Source organism: Zingiber officinale, chromosome 3B, assembly GCF_018446385.1.
Source record: "Zingiber officinale cultivar Zhangliang chromosome 3B, Zo_v1.1, whole genome shotgun sequence".
In the NCBI taxonomy this organism is placed as follows: domain Eukaryota; kingdom Viridiplantae; phylum Streptophyta; class Magnoliopsida; order Zingiberales; family Zingiberaceae; genus Zingiber; species Zingiber officinale.
Window position 1 is genome coordinate 78,089,368 of NC_055991.1, and position 20,268 is coordinate 78,109,635.

The 20,268-nt window shown below is 36.1% G+C and overlaps 2 protein-coding genes across 3 annotated transcripts; both read right to left on the reverse strand.

Moving 5' to 3' along the window:
• Positions 1-616: 616 nt before the first annotated feature.
• LOC122056604 (pentatricopeptide repeat-containing protein At1g80270, mitochondrial-like) lies at positions 617-9,799 on the reverse strand. Its single transcript, XM_042618621.1, has 4 exons — positions 9,625-9,799; positions 9,254-9,384; positions 2,786-3,359; positions 617-2,060 (listed from the first exon to the last, which is right to left on the reverse strand). Exons 1-4 carry the CDS (start codon positions 9,727-9,729, stop codon positions 816-818), a joined length of 2,055 nt encoding a protein of 684 aa, XP_042474555.1. The 5' UTR covers positions 9,730-9,799; the 3' UTR covers positions 617-815.
• Positions 9,800-11,161: 1,362 nt separating this feature from the next.
• LOC122056605 (60S ribosomal protein L17-1) lies at positions 11,162-13,733 on the reverse strand. Of its 2 annotated transcripts, XM_042618622.1 has the most exons (7): positions 13,650-13,733; positions 13,522-13,558; positions 13,249-13,289; positions 12,129-12,359; positions 11,953-12,055; positions 11,810-11,877; positions 11,162-11,471 (listed from the first exon to the last, which is right to left on the reverse strand). In XM_042618622.1, exons 1-7 carry the CDS (start codon positions 13,650-13,652, stop codon positions 11,430-11,432), a joined length of 525 nt encoding a protein of 174 aa, XP_042474556.1. In that variant the 5' UTR covers positions 13,653-13,733; the 3' UTR covers positions 11,162-11,429. The 2 variants fall into 2 exon arrangements, with proteins under 2 accessions (XP_042474556.1, XP_042474557.1); XM_042618623.1 differs by lacking the exon at positions 13,522-13,558 and having other exon boundaries at positions 13,650-13,721.
• Positions 13,734-20,268: the final 6,535 nt, after the last annotated feature.

The following is a 20,268-nucleotide window of genomic DNA, read 5'->3' on the forward strand; positions in this document are numbered from 1 at the left end:
TCCACCTTGGAGCAATTTTGATGGTGTAGCTTGGTCGAAGTTGCTAGCCACGCTCATTCTAGTATCATCAGCTCCCCTGCTAAATATAGACGAATAAATCATGAAGGGCTTTGCACAATAATAATAGTGCATGCAAGGAAATGAGGTAACCAGTCGGGGTTTTTGCACCTGTTAAAAATCAACCCAGATTTATCTATGATAACACCACCACTGTTTGAAGCATCTGCGCTAGCCTGGGAGGCATTGGTCGAAGTTGCTCACGCCCTTTAGAAAATTATATCTCCAAGGTGGAATAGAATATAAAATCTCAAAAAAAAATCATATTATATTAAATTTATTATACACAATCTTATTCTTAATTACAAAAGATATATTAGATTTATTATAAGTAATCTTATTCGTAATTAATTGTTTCCAATACTTAAACTCGTAACCTTCAAGTAACTTTATTATTGTTTCAACCTCCCCTCAACTTTAATTGATATTACAATTGATATTTTAAAAATTTTAATTTTTAATATATTAATACAAGGTATCAATCAATTGTGTAAATACCTAATTCAATAGAACAAATGCATCGAACAAAAATGAAGAACAAACACAATTGTCTTCTATTTTCATGCATTTAAACAAATACTACAAGATTCAGCTAAAGTTCTCTTAAGAGAGCAAAACAGGCCTTGTTGTTATGCAATTTGATATGCATAAACTACATATAGTACTGCCGAGATCAATTCGACATGTAATGCACATGCGGAAGAAAATGATATATTGCAGTAGCAGCAATTTACCGAAAACTCGATTGTGATCGACCTTCAATCAAGCAACTTCAAGATCAGACTCTTCCTCAATGCATCGTTAGCCATCAGTTGTGCGGACATAGCCTTGTTAGGGAGCATGTTGTCCGCTTTCATCCGTTCCAAGAAGCCATAGGCAGGTGTCTTTGCATTCACATAGGTCTGGAGCAGAGACTGGTATTGCTTGACTCTACTGGCATAGCCGAACTGCTTCAGCATGTGGAAAATCTTTTCGGCGTTATGGATATCGCCCCTTTTAGCATATTGATTCATTACGGTTATAAAAGAGCCATAGAGAGGTCTAATCTTGCTTTGGTGAAAAGCCTCGTGCAATACCAAGTCTGCTTTCTCCACCTCCCCTGATTCGACATAAAATTTCACTAGTGCACTCCAATTCAAAGGACCATTTCGGTATCTGCTTTCAGACATCCGATTAACCAGTTCCTTTCCTTTGGCCAACAGCTTGTGGTTTGCATAAACCTTTAACATGGCGCCGTAGTACTTCGAAGAAAAATTCCAAGTCTTGACCATCTTCTCGAAGACTTCCTCCGCCTTTTCGATTTGCCCAAGCTTACCCCAAGCCACTATTGCAGCTATGCACTCACCCAGATAAGGTTTTGTATCGCACACTTTCCATATTCTAGCAACATTGTCTGCTTTGCCCAAGGCAGCATACAGAGGGAGAAGAACTTTGCAAATGTAGCGATTCTCCTGGATGCCATAACTTTCAATTTCTTTCAATGCTGCTTCTGCTTTTTCCTTCAAACCAGCTAATACGTAAGCTTTTGCAACCGAGGACTTGATCATCAAATCAGGTTCCACACTTTCAGATTTCATCAGCTCCATAATTTGCTCAATACCCGATATGTCACAGAATGTGCCTTTAACATCGACTAGTATCTTATAAGTGAAGAGCGTAGGTTTTATATTTTCCTTTTCCATCATAAAGAGTACATCAGCAATCTTTTTCCGGGCTACCCGTTTGTAGAGCAGCAACAACTGGTTACAAGCAAAAGCTGTTATTGGAAGATGGAGATCTCTGATTTTGTCAAACACTTCTTCTGCTTTCTTGACATTAACAGCGGCAACATAATTAGACAACAAAGCTCCGTAAACCACCTCATTCCTGAAACATTCTGGGATTTTATCGATGTACTTTTCAGCCTTTTGTAGACCATTAACCTTTGCAATCAAATCCAAATGAGAAGCGTAGTCCCTCTCGACGAGTTCAATTTTCTTACTAGCTTCTAGCCATTCAACAAACTGAAAATGTCAATAAAAAAAAGTCAAGAATTTTAGACAAAAAAAAAACTCGAAAAGGAACATATAGGTAAAAGCATGATAAACGAATGTGAATTAAGCAAAGATATACATAAGCATTTTCATTCATTTCATTACATATACAAAACCAATAGTCTAAATAACTATAAATGTCGAAATACCATTGAAAAACACACATTTTTGTTGTTCCAACTGCTTATGCAAGTTCCAGTTTTTTAAAAAGTCATTATAGAAAATGGAGGATAATTTGATTCAGCAGACTTTGATTGTGCAAAATGTAATGGTCCTCAAAGTGAAGACAAGCTGCGTCCCTACTACAACTTCAAAGCTTTTAATGGATTAACATTTAACACAATACAGACCGCATTCGGTCCTGGCACAGCGGGCAATTTGCTTTTTGCTCAAGCATGTCCAATGCATTTAAATTAGACAATAGTATAAACAACAGGGTGCACCTGCTTGGGAACTAATATAATGATGCAGTACCAGGATGAATAGAACTTACAAAAAGAACTAAATATTATAAAAACTGAAAATTGCAAGTCCCGATCAAAATCTAAGAAAGAAGTCGTTTGTATGCTTTCGCCATACAATCAGACAACTCAAAAGGGAAAGCCCTAGTCCACTTTGTTGGTCAATTAATACACCAGAGGTTAAAATCAATTTTAAAAACATCATAATTTTATGTAAGTATTAGATACAATCACCTGCAGTGCCATTGGGTAAACACGTCGCTTCCTCAGATTATACACAGCAAGAGATATCTCATCTCTCCCAAGAGATTTCCCTTCCTCAACATACTTATCAAGTGTTCTCGTTAAAGAATTCCTTGGAGTGTCCATTATTATCTGGAAAATTGGAGAATGTGAGAGCCTTAACCGCTCCTTTTTTGCCCCACCTTCAGTTGCTTCAACATCTACCAAGTCGAGTGAACTAACTGCAGATTCATCATATTCTTCAGATAACTCCCCTTCGGAAATGAGCTCTTCATCATCTTCTTTGCATGAACCATCCACAGAATCAACAGATTCCAGTGGTACCTCCAGGTCGGAAAACCCATCTTCTAGATCGTCTTCCTTATCACCTGAATTTGCTCCAGCCTTAGAAGATAAATATCGACTCCAGAGGACAGGTTTCAGAGAAATGGGCCGACGTGTATATGACTTCAGTTGAATTGAGCTGCTATTTATATTAGAGCCTTCTGAGTACAAGCGCTCTCCATGCTTTAAAGTACTACTGCCTACAGTTTCGCTCAAGGTAGGAAAACCAATGCAGTTGCTCCTGAAATTTGAATGCGAAAACCAGAATTATATTCTAACCTACATTACAAAAACCATGAATGTGCTCCCAGCAACCCATACTAGGTAACAGAAAATTTGGTGATAATATATTAGGAAAAAAAAACATGTCCTTGAAAACATGTATATTTTGGAGGAAGGATTGACTCTTAAGAAAGCAAAGACAAAAAAGATTAAAAGAACTAGGATGATAATGATTAGCAATATAACCAAGTGCTTCTTCTATGTTCAAACAAATTAAATCTGACAATTATATTAAGTTGTATTGGACCTCAATTTGGTAATGATAGCCAAATGAATACAAGTAGTGCTGAGTTTGTGATATGGTCCAGAGTATAGGATTGAGTCATAGGTCGAGATCCGGATCCGTACTTGGTCATGCAACACGAAAGGGGGAAAGGGAGAAGGGAAGACTCATCCTAGACAGAGTCTCAATTACTTAATTTTTCTTCTCCTCTTCATTGATAATAACACTCCTTTTATAAAGAGTTAATTACATGGACTATTCAAGGAGAAAAAGGAAAAGACAATCCCTAAAGGAAACAAGAAATCAAATAAATAAATGTCCTTTATTTATTTCTACTTATAACGGTAGCAAATTTGGACAGTAGCAGAATTTGGACAGTAACCAGATAGGCAGTAGATTTATTCAGTAGCTAATTAGGTAGTAGCAGATTTATTTCAAATTGGCAAATTAGGTAGTAGCAGATTTATTCTAAACTAGTAATTTGCTTCCGATTATAGTGGCGTCCAACAAAGGCGTCCACATCATCACTCCCCTCCTCGATGTTGAGCTTGTCCTCAAGCTCGAAGGTTGGGTAGACGGAGAGGAACTTCCCGGCCGGTTCCCAAGTAGCATCTTCAATGGAGAAACCTGCCCAATGCACTAAGTACTCCCGTGTCCCTCTGTTAAGACGGCTGCGCAGAATTGTCTGGGAAAAGGTAAAGCTTGGCCTTCACACATCTGAGGTAAGGTTGAAGTAGACATGCTAATTGCAAGTTCTGCCATTTGTTACGCTGACAGGTAACACATTGTCGCACAAAGGTTAAGATATCCCACTTCATACTTGGCCAATAGAAGTCGGCACGAAGGCGGTGTAATGTCTTCTGTATCCCCTCATGCCCCGCCTCATGAAAAACTGCGATCACTGTGGGAAGCAGCGGAGATTTGACGGGAAGGAAAACCCAACCCTTGTAGAAGATTAAATCATCCTGAGTTTCCCACTCGGGCCCCTCCTCTCCACTTTGAACTAGGCGTAGTAACCCGAACAGCTCAGAATTAGAGTTCACTTCGCTTCGTATCTTATCAAAGATCTCTACACAGGGAATAGAAAGAGCCATTATAATAAGTTCCTCCTCGTGACAGTGGGAGAGGGCGTCTGCGACCCGATTCAAATGGCCCGCCTTAAATTCCACCCGGAAGTCGAACCCCATCAGCTTGCTAATCCAATGTGGTTGGGGTGATGTGGTGATGCGTTGCTCCAACAAGTACTTCAAACTATAATGGTGTGTTTGTATCAGAAAGTGGCGACCCCACAGGTACGGCCTCCAAGGGATAACGGCTTTGGCCAAACCAATGAGTTCTCGTTCATATGCTGCTAATTTGAGATGATGCTCAGCTATTTTTCGACTGAAGAAAGCAATGGGGTGCTCTAGTTGTTGAAGAACTGCTCCAAATCCACTCCCTGAAGCGTCACACTCCACTACAAATTCTTCAGAAAAATTAGGCAAACTAAACTGGTTCTTTTGATAGAGACTTCCTTAATTGCCCAAATGTCTCTTAAGCCTCTTCGGACCATTGGAATGCATTCTTCCTAAGAAGACTCGTGAGAGGGGTTGTGATTTGCCCGTAAGCCTGGATGAATTTGCGGTAGTAGCCTATTAGTCCGAGAAATCCCCTGAGAGCTTTGCAAGTTTGAGGTCTGAGTCACTCCTCAATCGCCTGGATTTTGTTGCGATCCACCTCGACCCCTCGGGAATGGATAACTTGACCCAAGTAGGATACTTGGGACTGACCAAAGGGACACTTGGATTTTTTTAGAAATAAACGGTTAGCCTTTAACAATTCAAAGACAAGTCGACAATGTCCCAAGTGAGTATCCCCCGTGGGGCTGTAGATCATGATGCCATCAAAGAAAACCAAAACGAACTTACGGAGATATGGCTGGAAGATTTCATTCATTAATGCTTGAAAGGTTGACGGGGCGTTGGTGAGGCCGAACGGCATGACCAGAAACTCAACGTGTCCATGGTGGGTACGGAAGGTTGTCTTCTCAATATCCCTCAGGTCCATCAGAATCTAGTGGTATCCGGAGCGCAAGTCTAGTTTGGTGAAGTACTGCGCCCCATGGAGCTCGTCAAGTAATTCCTCCACTATTGGAATGGGAAACTTGTCCTTAACCATACGATTGTTGAGCTCACGATAATCGATACAGAAACACCACGAGCCATCCTGTTTTTTTACCAGAAGAATTGATGACGAAAAAGGCGACATACTAGGGCGAATGATACCCTGGATGAGCATCTGAGTGCATTGTTGCTCGATCTCATCCTTCTGCAGCTGCGGGTAGCGGTAAGGGCGGACCACCACGGGGGTGGATCCTGGCAAGAGCGTGATACGGTGATCACAATTTCGAGGTGGAGGGAGGCCTGCAGATTCTTGAAATAAGTCATCGTAATCCTCAAGAAATGACTCCAGTTGTTTCCCATGAATTCCTCGCTGCATATCATGGCTGTGCCTGGCTTCGATTCCAACGGGTGACCACACCATAGGACGGACAAACTTCATCATCAGGGAACGAAACTCCCATATAATGGGGCCTAGGGTGCGTAGCCATTTAACTCCCAAAACCATGTCAAACCCCAACGGAAGCATATAGAGATCAACAGAGAAGGTATCTTTGCCCACCTGTAGGGGTTCTGACTTGTAGAGGCCTAAGCTTGGCACGCGCTCTCCGTTGGCAACACATACCTTCAGGCCCGGTCGCTTTTGGATCTCCACCTTCAGGTCTAGCACTAGCCCTTCACGCACAAAGTTGTGTGCTTCCTGAATCCACCAATACCGAGACAGGTATCCCGTGTGATGCGGCCAACAGCTGCATTGTTTGTGAGTTTCTAACTCCACTGATAGCATGGAGGGAAATTTCTGGGTGTGTCTCCCCCTCTTCCTCACCTTCACTGTCATCATCCGGTACTTCAATCCAGAATAGGCGCTTACACTTGTGACCCGTGGAGTAGGACTTGTCGCAATTAAAACAGAGGCCTTTAGCTCTTCGTTCTGCCATCTCCGCGCGGGATAGACGCTTGAAGAATGAGGTAGGTGAAGTCCCTTTGCTATTGTCCCCTAAGGCCCTGGTCTTTGCTACAGGAGGGCCTCCATTGCTAGGGTTGAACTTGGATGTGATTCCGCCCCAATTTGTACGCAATGGGCGCCCGCCTCGATGGAATCATTGCTTCCGTTCTAATGCCATGGCCATATTCATTGCAATGCCAAGGTTTCCAGGCTTTTGTAGCTCAATGTCTATACGAAGATCTTCAACTAGCCCTGCTGTGAACAAGTCAACCTGTTGTCGGGGTCGGAGGTCCGAGGTTCGGGCGAGGAGAGATTGAAATTGGCGCTGGTAGTCTTCTACAGAGCCTGTCTGCTTCAGATTTGCTAGCTCTCCCAAAGGGTTATTGCTTAAAGGTTGTTTGCTTCAGATTTGCTAGCTCTCCCAAAGGGTTATTACTTAGAGGCGGGCCAAAGCAGATATGACAGCAGTCTCTGAACTGCTTCCAAGTCATCTCTGGCTCTTCTTGCTCTACCTGATCAAACCAAAGTTGGCTTCCCCTACCAAGTGGAAGGCAGCAAGGTCAACCTTGTCAGCCTTTGTGGTCCTTTGGTTGGTAAAGAATTTTTTGCACCTTTTAACCCAGCTCAGCGGATCCCCTTCTCCAGAATAGTTCGGGAACTCCATCTTTGAGTAATCCGAAGCCATGGTGCCACTAGTTGGTAGTTCAGGTCTGACCCCCGAGCCTCTAGAAGGGTCATACTCTGCGCTAGTAGGGTTGTCTGCAGTGGGCAAAGGTCGTCGTCTAGCATCTTGAATAGTACGAGAAATCTCGGCAATCTGCTCCTCTAGTCTTTGTTGGCGGGAGATGATTTGCTCCATAAAAACTTGCCGATGCGAGGTCAATTTCTCCATGAAGTCATCGAGTTTGGATGTGATTGGATCCATGTCACCCATGATCGGCTCTGATACCAAGTTGATATGGTCCCAAGTATAGAATCGAGTCACAGGTCGAGATCCAGATCTGTACTTGATCATGCAACACGAAAAGGGAAAAGGGAGGAGGGAAGACTCGTCCTAGACAGAGTCCCAATTACTCAATTTTTCTTCTCCTCTTCATTGATAATAACACTCTTTTTATAAGGAGTTAATTACATGGAATATTCAAGGAGAAAAAGGAAAAGACAATCCCTAAAAGAAACAAGGAATCAAATAAATAAATGTCCTTTATTTATTTCTACTTATAATAGTAGCAAATTTGGGCAGTAACAAAATTTGGACAGCAACCAAATAGGCAGTAGATTTATTCAGTAGTTAATTAGGTAGTAGCAAATTTATTCCAAATTGTCAAATTAGGCAGTAGCAAATTTATTCCAAACTAATAATTTGCTTCCGATGGCGTAAAAGGATTCATACAGCCGACCCCACCTAGTGGGAAAAGGCTTGGTTGTTGTTGTTGTTGTTGTTGTTGTTAATAATTTGCTTCCGATTATAGTGGCGTCCAACAAAGGCGTCCACATCAGTTTGATTGACACCAGTTGAAGCTTGATTCAGTTTGCCTAAGGTAAACACTTTTCTCTTAAGGTGGATTGGAAATTGATTTTAGCCCAAGATGGCCACAATCCAACCAAGGTGATAGGTCAATCTTCAAGTGAGCACCTTGCAATGCTTCTTACCACAAGACCCCCAGGTTGGCAGTGGCTAATTCTACAAAGTAGCAGGTGTTCAAAGTATTGATTACCAAGGCCATACGTGTAGAAGCCATTTAAGGGTAGTCATGCTGACTGTTAATATTACCAGCACAATGGAAACTTATGTGAAAAGATATATTCTGTGTATTAAGGAAATTGTAGCAATTGGGCCATCTACCACAACAACATAAGAAGAAACAACAAATGAATATTTTGAAATGAGCTGAATAATTCTCCTCCCATTATGTTGGAGGAATCAAAATAAATTCTTATTTCAACTATATTCTGAGGTCTGTATGATTCTTATAATGCTTTCACTAAACTTGTTTTGTTTGAAAAATCCTTATTCTTTATATTGACTTCATAGATGGGCAATTACTATTAGTTATCTACAGGGTACAGTCACTAGCATGCTATAACAATTCCTTTCAGGATATTTCATTTCCTCATGGAAAATAAAATAAACCAACTTGCATCAAATTAACTCTAATGTTGTTGTCACGCTTCCTTCTATCATTAGTTTTAGTTTCATTCCTAGTATCTACTGCCCTAAGGAAAGTTGCATGATTGGAAGGGGAAAAAATAGCAAGGCGCCTATTCATAAAGAATTAGATATTTTACTGTACATTTTTTCTTCACTCATTAAGTAGATGCTCGAATGGTCTATTTATTCTGTGAAATCTAGTTAAACATCTTAGCTGCATGAAGGCATTTAATTGTTCAAAATAACTACTAAGACCCTCATCAAGCCCTACTTACACTATACCTCAATTGAGACGCAGGTTTGATCATGTAGTGGTATGGTAGCATTACAAATTTTAAACTTGACTGACATGCAAAAACTACTTTACCAACATTTAGACACCTTCACATTTGTTCTACTTTACTTTGGAAACTAAGTCACAGAAATATCGTACCTTTTGTCCCTCAGCTTCAGCTCAGTCCACCCATGATCCTTTGACAGAAGAAGAGAGTAGTCATTCTTCACAGGATTAAGATTTCCATTTTTATCACATACCTCAGTGCCTACTACTACTCCATAATCACACTGTAGATGAAAGCACAGACTAAATTAATAGTTAAGAAAAAAATATTAAATAAATTCTAAGAAAAGAGGATGAGATAAGTTCTTCAAGTGGCATAGACAAGGTGAACACAAGCTACGGAGCATTGACACAATGAATCAGGAACAAAAGGCACAAACAACCGCACAGCGTTGCCAAATCGCAAGCAAGAGTTTACCATCCAAATCAAATGTCGATTAAAATCAAGTTTAAACTACGATCACCTTAGTTATCTTCTCCGGGAGAAGGAGAACGGCGCGTGCCTCGGAGGGAGGGACGGCCTTCGCCACCAGAACACGGTTGAGCAAAGGAATCCGACGCTTCGCCATTGACGTCAACGAGAAGCGGAAGCGACGGCAACCCGAGACGACGTCGGACGAAGGGTCAGTCGGAGCGAACCTTACTAAAATACTAAAATACCCTCGGCTTTTAAGGAACTATGAGATTTGTATGAATGAAATGAGGGGTAAAATTGGAGAGACGAATGTGATAGAAATGCGTTCGACTTTTCTTGGGCTTTGCCCAGCCCAAGTAATGCTAAAAGAGTCTACGTTAAAAAATTAAAAGGCCCTCTAATTATTAAAAAAATATTATTTATTAAAATCAAAAGATATCTTATTATATGGCATACCTATTTATCAACTGTGAAACCTTGCGAGTATAATGCGGAAGACGCGTATTCACAACTTCGACATGGCATTACGCTATAGATGCTAGCGCAGAGATAGACTACTTATACGATATCGGCAGGAATATAAAAAAGATTGGAGTTGCATATTTTATGGTTCAAAGCAAGGGGTATATGAGCATTTGTTCCCTATTTATTATGGATTTTAAAGAGCAGGATTTGACAATGATTGTACAGAGATGCCGACATATATGTTTCGAGCATTCAAATATAGAGGAACTATTAATATGATAAAGGCTAGACACTCATTATATCATACATGACAAGTAATGTTTAAAATTTAAATTAAGGTCCTTGACATGTATTCAAATATAATATTTTATTATTCAGAAATGATATTTTATTAGCTAGTTATGTAAGATCAACATCGTTCACCTTATGTTATCATAAATAATATTTACTATTTATAAAAAAATAATTATTATAATATTTTAACAACTTTGTGATTATTTTGAACATTCAATTTTAATTTAATTTAAATAATTTTTAGCACCCTTCAATCCATGATTAATCAGATCATAAATCATATTTATAAAAACTGTTCTTCTAAATAAGGAATGTAATCGAATAATGTTGAACTTCTAAATTGACTACTACATGTATTTCCTAATTTATCCTAATAATCGATAAAAATTCTCCGTGAAATCAAATCGTTCACTCCAGAAATAATCAATGAAATTAATTAGGATTATCATTTTTTTATTTTTTAATAAGATCATAAATTAATGAACATTGACACATTATTTGATAAAATCTAACATGGCACCATGAAATTAATTATATTAAATTATAATAACAGATTAATGATCATAAAAATTTATTAATATTCATTCAAAATATATATATATATATATATATATATATATATATATATATATATATATATATATATATATATAACAAATTTATCAATATGATAAATAACAAATATGTTCTTAAAGTTAAACTCACTAATTAAACAACTTAATAATATAAACTTTTTAAATAATTAACAAAATGAAAATTCAATACCATTTACCCGAACTAAACTCAAACTTACATTAAAAAAAAAAGGAACCAAACTTGAACAACTATTTCAACAATTTAATTCATATTAATTACTTTAGCAAATAAACTTCAACAATATAAAACTACCAACTTAACTCAGCAAGCTTACAGCCTACACAATTTCATCTTGAATTAGTACCCAAAACAGAGGGAAACTGAAACAATGGGCAAGGGCAATCCAAATCCAACAAAATTCTCCCATTAGCCACAACAAGCAACTCATTAAGAATTTAGGTAACGAGAACTTGAAAAAAGAAACAAATTTCTGAGAAGATTTGCCTCACTTGTAGCTGCTCAAGCTTTTCTTGGCTTGGTGGTAGCTAGCTGGGCCTCAGGCTGCAGCAGTAAAATATACAGTAAGAAATCGACAAAACAAAAGAGGATGGCAAAATATTAGTAGTTAAAAAACTTTGCTTGCTTTTTTTTTCTCTAAAACAGCGTGCAGAAAACTGAAAAGTGAAATGAGGATAGAGATTTGTCAAGAATTAACAAACAGAAGAACAATCGAGGTGATAAGCAATACGACTAAGTCAGCTCAGATTTTCATACTGTTCGAACTAAAAAAAATCGAAAAAAAATAATTTTAATTAAATACTTTGGCATAAGCAGCTATCAACAGAAGAGGTATGAAACATGAATCCGACATAAGTCGACTGGTGAAGGAAGAAAATTACCTCTTTCTTCACAGCTTCTTCCTTCTCAGACAGTATGAGTTCAATGTGGCATGGAGAGGACATGTAAGCTGCAATCCAAAGTATTGCAGTTGATTAGATTCTAAAGAGAAATGTATTGAATTTGAATCAATGAAAGAACTTACGATTGATCCTTCCATGAGCCCGATACGTCCTGCGCCTTTGTTTCTGGGCTTGGTTCACCTGAATGTGCGAGACGTAAAGTACATCAACATCCAAGCCCTTCACCTGCATGAAAGAAACAAAAGTTAGAAATATAAGCAGAGCGCTGAAAATGGAAGGTGGCCGCCTATGAGCATACTTCAGCATTGCTTTCAGCATTTTTAAGAAGATCCAAAATGAATCTAGCAGATTTCACAGGCCACCGACCCTGCCCATTTGGGTGCCTGTTTTTGGCCTGAGCAGTTCGACCCACCCCTCTGCAAAACCTCCGGAAGGGAATAGCCTGCTTGTGGGCAATTACATCCTGGAGATATCGTTTTGCCTTGGATAAAGGTAGCTTTCTCACTGCATGGGCAGTTTCTCGAGTGTTCTGTTGACATAATCAAAATAACATGTATTCCTGTCAACCACATACAATGAACTACACAAATTCCGTAACAAAGATGAATCCTACTTAATATTGAGAGTACCATTTCATTATAAAAAAGAAAAAAAAAAGAAGATTTGATAAAGATCACAACAATTAGGAACAAAATCATTAAAAGTCAATCAGAAAAGAAATGCATCAAAGGTAAACTCATAGAATTGAATTGAGAATCACTAAACATCAAAAAAAAAAAAAAGCGTCTGTGATCAACTACTTAGATATGTGAAACTAATGGATAATTTACAAATTTCTCTAATTTCTATTAGGTATATTATGCCAAAATATAAGCATTATCTTTTGGCAGACATATATCTAAGGATGCTTTGAGTTTAATTAAAACTATTCTACAGCAAAGCAAGCATTAGAATATACAGTTTTCTTCCAACACTAGTTACAACAGTAAAATTAATTGATATGGCGATTAATTCATTTCCAAATAGTCATTAATTATCATAAAAACAGCCAATTAAAGTAATTCTAGTTGAAATACCAATTCAAAATGTGTACGTCTGTGTTTATATATGAATTCAATTCAATCAAAATACATGTTTAATTACAACTTTATCATCCAATATCACTTATGCAAGTAGAATTTTAAGTTTCTCGAAGGAAACAAATATTGCCTAGAGTCTAAATATTTCCTAATGATTGGAACTTGATTTCTCATCACCCTTAATTTTTGACGCATTATTGCCTGCAGAAATTTTTTTTTTCTAATATCGGGGTTGCAATTATTCATTCAATCATCAAAATCTTAGAACTGGAAATGCAGATGCATTGTCGAAGAGATTTTTTAGAACCTAGAATAAACCAACAAATGCTTGTAACGTACCTTGAAGTGAACCCTCAAGTCATGACCCATGGCCTTGGCAGCTGCAAACACCCAATAAAAATAAGTTCGAATTAGATCTCAATAACAAGCTAAATCCCATTCATGTCATGGCAAAAAATAATTCTTAGGAGCTAGATTTCTCCTCAAAGAAAACAGAAAAATCCATGGTTCAAATCTCCGCTTAACAACCATTAAATAGATAAACTCGAGGACAAAACCAACTCAGAATCAAAACTTGACGCGAAGAAACCATCGCAGAAAAGTGAAACTTACACTTGGTAGGGTTGGAAGGATCTCTCGAGTACTTCACCTGATTGAAACGATCGGCGCGCAGAAATCAAATCAACATTAGATTAGCAACGAAATTAACGTCTCGAGGCGACGGGAAAGATGGAACTCACCATGACTGCAGATAATTCTTTGCAATCTCCGATTCTGAGCCCCTGCAGCGGGAGGGGGAAGCAGATGACAGCTTGAGAGTGGAATCCTAGGGCGATCCCTCCTTAAATAGGCGAATGGGACGAAGTGGGCTGGGCTTTATAATCCTAATGGGCCTAATTGGGCAAAATGATGTTTAATCACTTAAATTCTCCATTTGGTAAAATCCAAAGAAAAGAAAATATTTTTTTAAAAAAATAAATATTTGTCAGTAATTTTTAATAAAAATATTGCAAAATAAAAGATAAAACAACAATAATAGAAGTGATTGTTTAGCCAATGAAATTGCAAGAAGGATCATGATACAAAAAAATTAAAAGTGGGTTGTCAAACGAGCACCCTTTTCATTGATTATCGAAACAATATCTCATCCAGATTTAATACATTTTGATTTCCAAAATATTTTTTATTTTTTATTTTTTATTTTTTTATTACCAAAATAGTATCTCATCCCGATTTAATACATTTTTATTTCCAAAAAAATACCCTTAGTTGTTTATGTTATTATAAACATAAGATCAAAAGTATTTTTCAACACGAAGATCAATATTAATAATATTATATATTATAACAACCATGTACTGTAATATTATATTTAAATTTATCAGCTAAAATGAATTACATGACCTATAAATAATTATAATTATCGGCAAAATGAATCTTGGCTAATAATATTAATTTTGTATTGACCAAAATTAATTTTGACCAGTAATATATAATCTTTTATTAGTGAATGTTATATTTGGCCGATAATATTTAATTTTTTAGCTATCAAAGTTATATTTTAATGGTAATATTTAATTTTTTACTGATTAAATATATTTTATAATTTATTAGCTTAGATTTTGTAAGTATTTTTAATTTTTTTTAGAAAAAATACTTTTAACTCCCTCTATTTTTTTATTAAGTAGTAATTTACCCCTGTATTTTAAAAATATTTAACCTTTGACCAAAGTCAAATGTGAAAAAATAAATATAAAAGACAATCATGTCAATTATAGGAATAAAATAAAATTAAGTGGTTAAAAATGTATATTTTCATCCTCCAACTACACAGTATGTAAATACAATGTATAATAATTATTTTTTCACTTTCCTCTAAATTTAAAATTTTAGATCTATCTTTGTCCACGATTATATTAGGTTCTGCGAAAATAAGTGAAAGTATAATTTTTTTTCTTACGCGAAGGCAAATTTTCTTCGTCTTTTTCGAGCTTTTGTGTTTTCTCATGCATGCATGCGAGCCTCACATCTCAATTCATCACTGACTTGATCGTCAAAGAGGGTAATACCGACAATTTCAACCCTGAGTTTATAAGCTTTGCTTTGCAGGGCGCCAAGAGCGGAGGTACCAACAAACCGACATCAACCACATACCCCGAGCGAATGACGAAAGCAACCATCACTGGATGTTTCTATATTTTTTTTATTTTTTTTAAGTATAGTTTTCTCCCTATCTACACCATTGATCCAACTAATCAATAATTAAAGAGTCAACCCCGAACACATGTGTAATAATTTTCCACGTCAATTCAATATATTTTTCCTCTTAATATTATAAAAAAACATCAAAAACATAAGGACATAATTATCTTTTACAAGAAATTTTCACATTTGACTTTGGTCAAAGGGGGGTTAACTGTTATTTTTTAAATACAGAGGGTAAAATGTTACATGATAGAAAATAAAGGAGAGTTAAAGGTATTTTTTTCATTTTTTATAACTAAAGTTAGGGTGCGTTTGGTTTGTGTTTTTTTCATTTTCATTTATAGACATGAAAAATACAAATCAAACATCATTTTTCATAAACGCGCATTTTTCAGGAAATAAAAATGGAAAATGCACAAACCAAATGCACCCTTAGTTTTGGCCGGTAAATATTAATTTTTTATTAGCTAAAGTTAAATTTGACCATTAATTTTAATTTTTTTGCCACTAAGTAAATTTATTTAACCGGTGATATTTAATTTTTTATGGTCAAATCTATTTTGCTAGTAACGTGTAATTTTTTACTGTTTAAAGTTATATTTAACTAGTAATATTTAATTATTTACTAGCTAAAGTTAAATTTGGTTAGTATGTTTAATTTTTTTAAAAGCCAAAGTTAGTTTGGCTGGTAAATATTAATTTTTTTACTAGCTAAAGTTAGATTTGCCTAGTAATTTTTTTTTTTTTTTTTTTGCTTACTAAGATAGATTTGGCTAGCAAATTTAATTCTTTTGTTAACAAAAATTAGATTGAGCTGGTAAAAAAAATTTACTGGTCAAAGTTAGATTTGACCGTTAATTTTTTATTTTTATTGGTTAAAATTTGATTTAATGACTAAAGTTAAATTTCATGCTATTTTATTAATATTTTTAGAAAAAATAAAATTTATTTTAGATTTAGTTAAATAGAGATGAATTTGCTAAAGAATTACTAATCCATTTTATTTTAATAAAATATATCAAAAAATTAAAATGATTTTTTTCTTCCTCTTCACTTACCCTCATAGTTTTAACCTTAATTAACATGGCAATTTTGATCATTAAAAATATTTTTTCCCATCATTTTGAGTCTTGGATACTTATTTTCCTTATATTTTATTAAATTAATAGGTCTTTAGAAGATTAATTCTGGTATTTTGTTTGAATTAACTGAATCAATAATTTTTATTACGTCAGTTGCCCTTTAAACTATTAGTACAATTAATATCAATGATCAAATTCAGATTTTGATGAATGACAAATGGATAAAGTTAGATGTTGTGTTATAATCCACTTACCAAGTGTGCAGAACTGAAAGACTTGATAGGGACTAGACAACAGGCTAAAGTTCAGTCGGGTTAAGGAGAACTAGACGATTGGCAGAAAGTCCAACTGAGTCAGATAGGACTAGACAGTTGGCAGAAAGTCCAACTGAGTCAGATAGGACTAGACAGTTGGCAGAAAGTCCAGCCGAGTCAGGGAGAACCAGACAATTGGCTGAAGTTCAGATGGGTCATCTGGCAGGAAGACCTAGTGGGTCAAGAGATCAAGGTCAACTAAGTCCACAAATGGTAAGTAAAGGTATACAACTTGAGGAGAGATCCAGTGAGGACGCGTTCCTGATTAAGCAAACAGTAGGTGTCGGTCCGACCTAGGGTTTCAGCGAAACTCAAAGTCAGAATTTGACAATTAGGAGACTGCCAAATATATTACTACTCTTCTTTTCATGTTATTGCTTGGTGTACTAATCTTGTAATATAGGAAATCAAAAGGATAGAAAAAGGAGGTCCAAGCGCCCTAATACAGTCCAAGCGTCCAAAGGTCCGGGTACCCGAAGTTGGTCCAAGCACCTGGGAAGGGGTTGAACCTAAGCAGGTGACCGGTTGAGGTGGCAGACTCTGATAAGTTGGTACACGTCAGGGGTCTAGGTGCCCGGACCGAGCCGGGTGCCCGAGATGGATAAGTTTTCAAATATAGAGTTTTGTCGATGTGTCGCCGTGTCAACACTCTAGGTGCCTGGGGGCAGTCCGGGCGCCCGGAGGTGGATAAATCGACGAAGTCCCAAACCTCGTTGGAGGCGCCCGGGAGTGGTCCGGGCGCTAGGAAAGGGCCTTTAAAAAGGACTTCGACCAGAAGTTTCAACACATCATTCGCTCCCATTTTTGTACTCACGCACTGCTACAAGAAGACTCCTATGATACTGAAAGGCTACTTGACAACCAACACACTCAAACAATTATCTACTTGTTGTCGGTATCATTAGTTAATTATTCTTATACTTAAAATTTGTAAACTTATTCGAGCTTATAGTAAAGCACTCAATGAATGTAGATCTTGGAATAGGAGTCATCGAAAGCTCCAAATCAAATTAAATGAACTTGTGTTAATTTTTTATTCTTTCTCTCTCTTTTCCACTGTGCACTCTCTTGACTCCTAGCACTTTACGGTCCTATATAAACTGGGTCATCTTGTGATCCTTTTCTGGCCAGAGACCCTAAACTTTAAATATCTGATCTTACCGATTCAATACTGACCCCAAATTGATTCTGCTTAAGATTACGATCTTACAAACTATGTTTATCACCCTAAATATTTCATCCTCTTTCTATTTGCTTAAAATATAATCGATAATTATATTAATTTTAATTTCTAACCGATTAAAAATATCATCTAAATTTTTTTCGATGATTTTTTTCTTGCAAAATTTTGTTACAGTGTTAATGTTTTTAAATAAAAATATTATAAAATCTGATAAAAATATCAATAAAAATAATTGATGGGTATTATAATAAATAAAAAATTAATATTTCAATTGTATTGATTAAGTTTTATCTATTTCATTATAATGGTTAAATTTTGATAAAACTATCAACAATATTTTTTCATGTCAGTTTACTTCCTTTTTCCTATTTTATTTTTGTTAATTTTAGTTTTCATTTTATTTTCCTTAAGTTTTTTTCTTAATTTTATTTGCCCAACCCATAACCTTGGTATATAGTATGCACGTTACCGCAATGCTAAATCCATCACACACTAAAAACCCGTCGTCTTCCTTTTCCTCTACTAAATGTTTGCGGAAACATCCTTACTCTTCCTCTATTCGACATTAGAAAAACCTTTACATTGGAAAATCCTAAAATCTTCGTTTATCCTCCATTCAATGTCGAATCAACAAGGAGCAGCGACACAAAGCCTTCAATCAATTGATCACCGTAAGTTTTATTCATCCTCCATTCGAGAAACATCATAGAGCCTTCTTCTTCCTTTCTTCATAGAAGAAAACACCATGGAGAAGTTTAGTAGAGCCTTCTTCCTTTCTTCATAGAGGAAAATAGAAAGCCTCCAATCAATTATTATTTTCTCATTTATATTACATAACTTTCTGTTTTTGATAATAGGTCAAACTATTTTGGCCTATAAAAATAGAAAAGTATGAGTTTATTATGGTTTGCTTTTAATTAGGACTAGATTAATTAATACTATGAACAAACATATTGTTTAAATGGAAAGTGTAATTCACTGAGCTTATTGTTTGTGTAAGGGCATTCCAATGGTAAACCTAACAAGTAGATTTATTTTTGACATTGCCACGTCAAAAGTTATAAACCCATCAATGACATCCCAATAATAAACCAAAAAATTAGGTTTATTTTTACCATTGCGGCATCAAAAGTTATAAATCAACTAAGGACATCCCAATAGTCAACCTAAAAAGTAATTTGATTATATATATATATATATATATATATATATATGGAGCCCACAAAAATTTGGTAAAAACCTCCGTTCTTAATTTTGGAATAAATTTTATTTAAACCAAAAATCCAAGCCATCCAATAGTAGTAGATTTAAAAATGAAGGTTTATTTTTTAAACCTAATAATCCCTCATTGAGATACCCTAAGTGAGCTTGAATTTTGTTTAAGAATGTTGGAACTATAATGCAATTTTAACTTGTTCTATTTTGCTTGACCACACCATATGATACTCTATTTAATAAGTTCCCTTTTTTAATAAAGACAAATTGTATTAAAGTTTATTGATTATAGTAAACAATTTATCCCCAAGATATATGAAGAAAGATAAATCATAGGGTCAATTTCAAGTGGCTAGATGACAAGAGGGATTTTTTTTCTTGAGAGCATATGATCGTCGAAAATTGTTATCTTACCCCATTGAAGCATATCTCTATCCTCTAGCCAACTGGGTACTCATGAAGACATATTAAAATTGATAAAAAAAAATGAGGATCCTAGTTAATCTCATTGACTATCTCTGGGGTGATCGGTCCGGCCTCACGGAAATTTCCCACCGGTCACCAGGATAAATCAGAAAGCGCACGCGGTGGTCAGCTCAACATCCTTTGGTTACGTTTTCCATTTGGAGGAAATTTTTTTACAAATACGTCATAACTAGGATTCGAATCATAAGTACCTGGATGACCACCTGAATATCCTATCATGACACCATGACCCAAGCACCTTTCACGACACCATGACCCAAGCACCGTATTAAAATTGACCAAGGGCTTATAAGAGGAGCACTAAAAAATACATACTCCGTAGGCACTTTATCAAAGAATGTTGTTTCAACTTCACAATGCATTATTTTTTCAAGTTGGATGTTTATATTTCAGTTGGCTTGTTCCCTCTTCACACCCATGAATAACTAGATAAATATTGATTTAATTAAAATCTTAATGATGTTTTACGCTTAAAACTTTATTATTCGCTCAGAGTTGAGAAATTTGGAGTCAATTATGTGCTTGAGACTTCCATTATTGAAGGTTGGTGTTGTTGGAGGTGATTATTACGGTAGAAATCAAACAAGTCACAGATGTCAAACATCCTAGCTACTTTGTATTGTAGACATCCACTTTTAGATTGTCAAGCATGTTTATATTCATCTATCATTTTTCATTCTTATTTTTAAATTATTAACTTACGAAGTTATTTTTTAAATGTAAATATCACCCAAACTATTTCACTTACAAACAAATTTAGATGAGCATACCCCTATTTCTATTGATGTTGGACTTTCTCAAACAACACCTAGTGCACTACCACATTAATTCCTCCATTTATCGACCATCCAAGTTCACCAACTATGATTCCAAC

Excerpts from the sequence above, each read along its gene's own strand:
- LOC122056604 (XM_042618621.1), bottom strand. The coding sequence starts at position 9,729 with ATGGCGAAGCGTCGGATTCCTTTGCTCAACCGTGTTCTGGTGGCGAAG. Across the intron at positions 9,385-9,624 it reads TCCCGGAGAAGATAACTAAG|TGTGATTATGGAGTAGTAGT; the intron begins GTGATCGTAGTT and ends TTTCATCTACAG. Across the intron at positions 3,360-9,253 it reads CTGAAGCTGAGGGACAAAAG|GAGCAACTGCATTGGTTTTC; the intron begins GTACGATATTTC and ends TTCAAATTTCAG.
- LOC122056605 (XM_042618622.1), bottom strand. Across the intron at positions 13,290-13,521 it reads TCCTTCCAACCCTACCAAGT|CTGCCAAGGCCATGGGTCAT; the intron begins GTAAGTTTCACT and ends GGGTGTTTGCAG. Across the intron at positions 11,878-11,952 it reads GGCTCATGGAAGGATCAATC|CTTACATGTCCTCTCCATGC; the intron begins GTAAGTTCTTTC and ends TTTGGATTGCAG.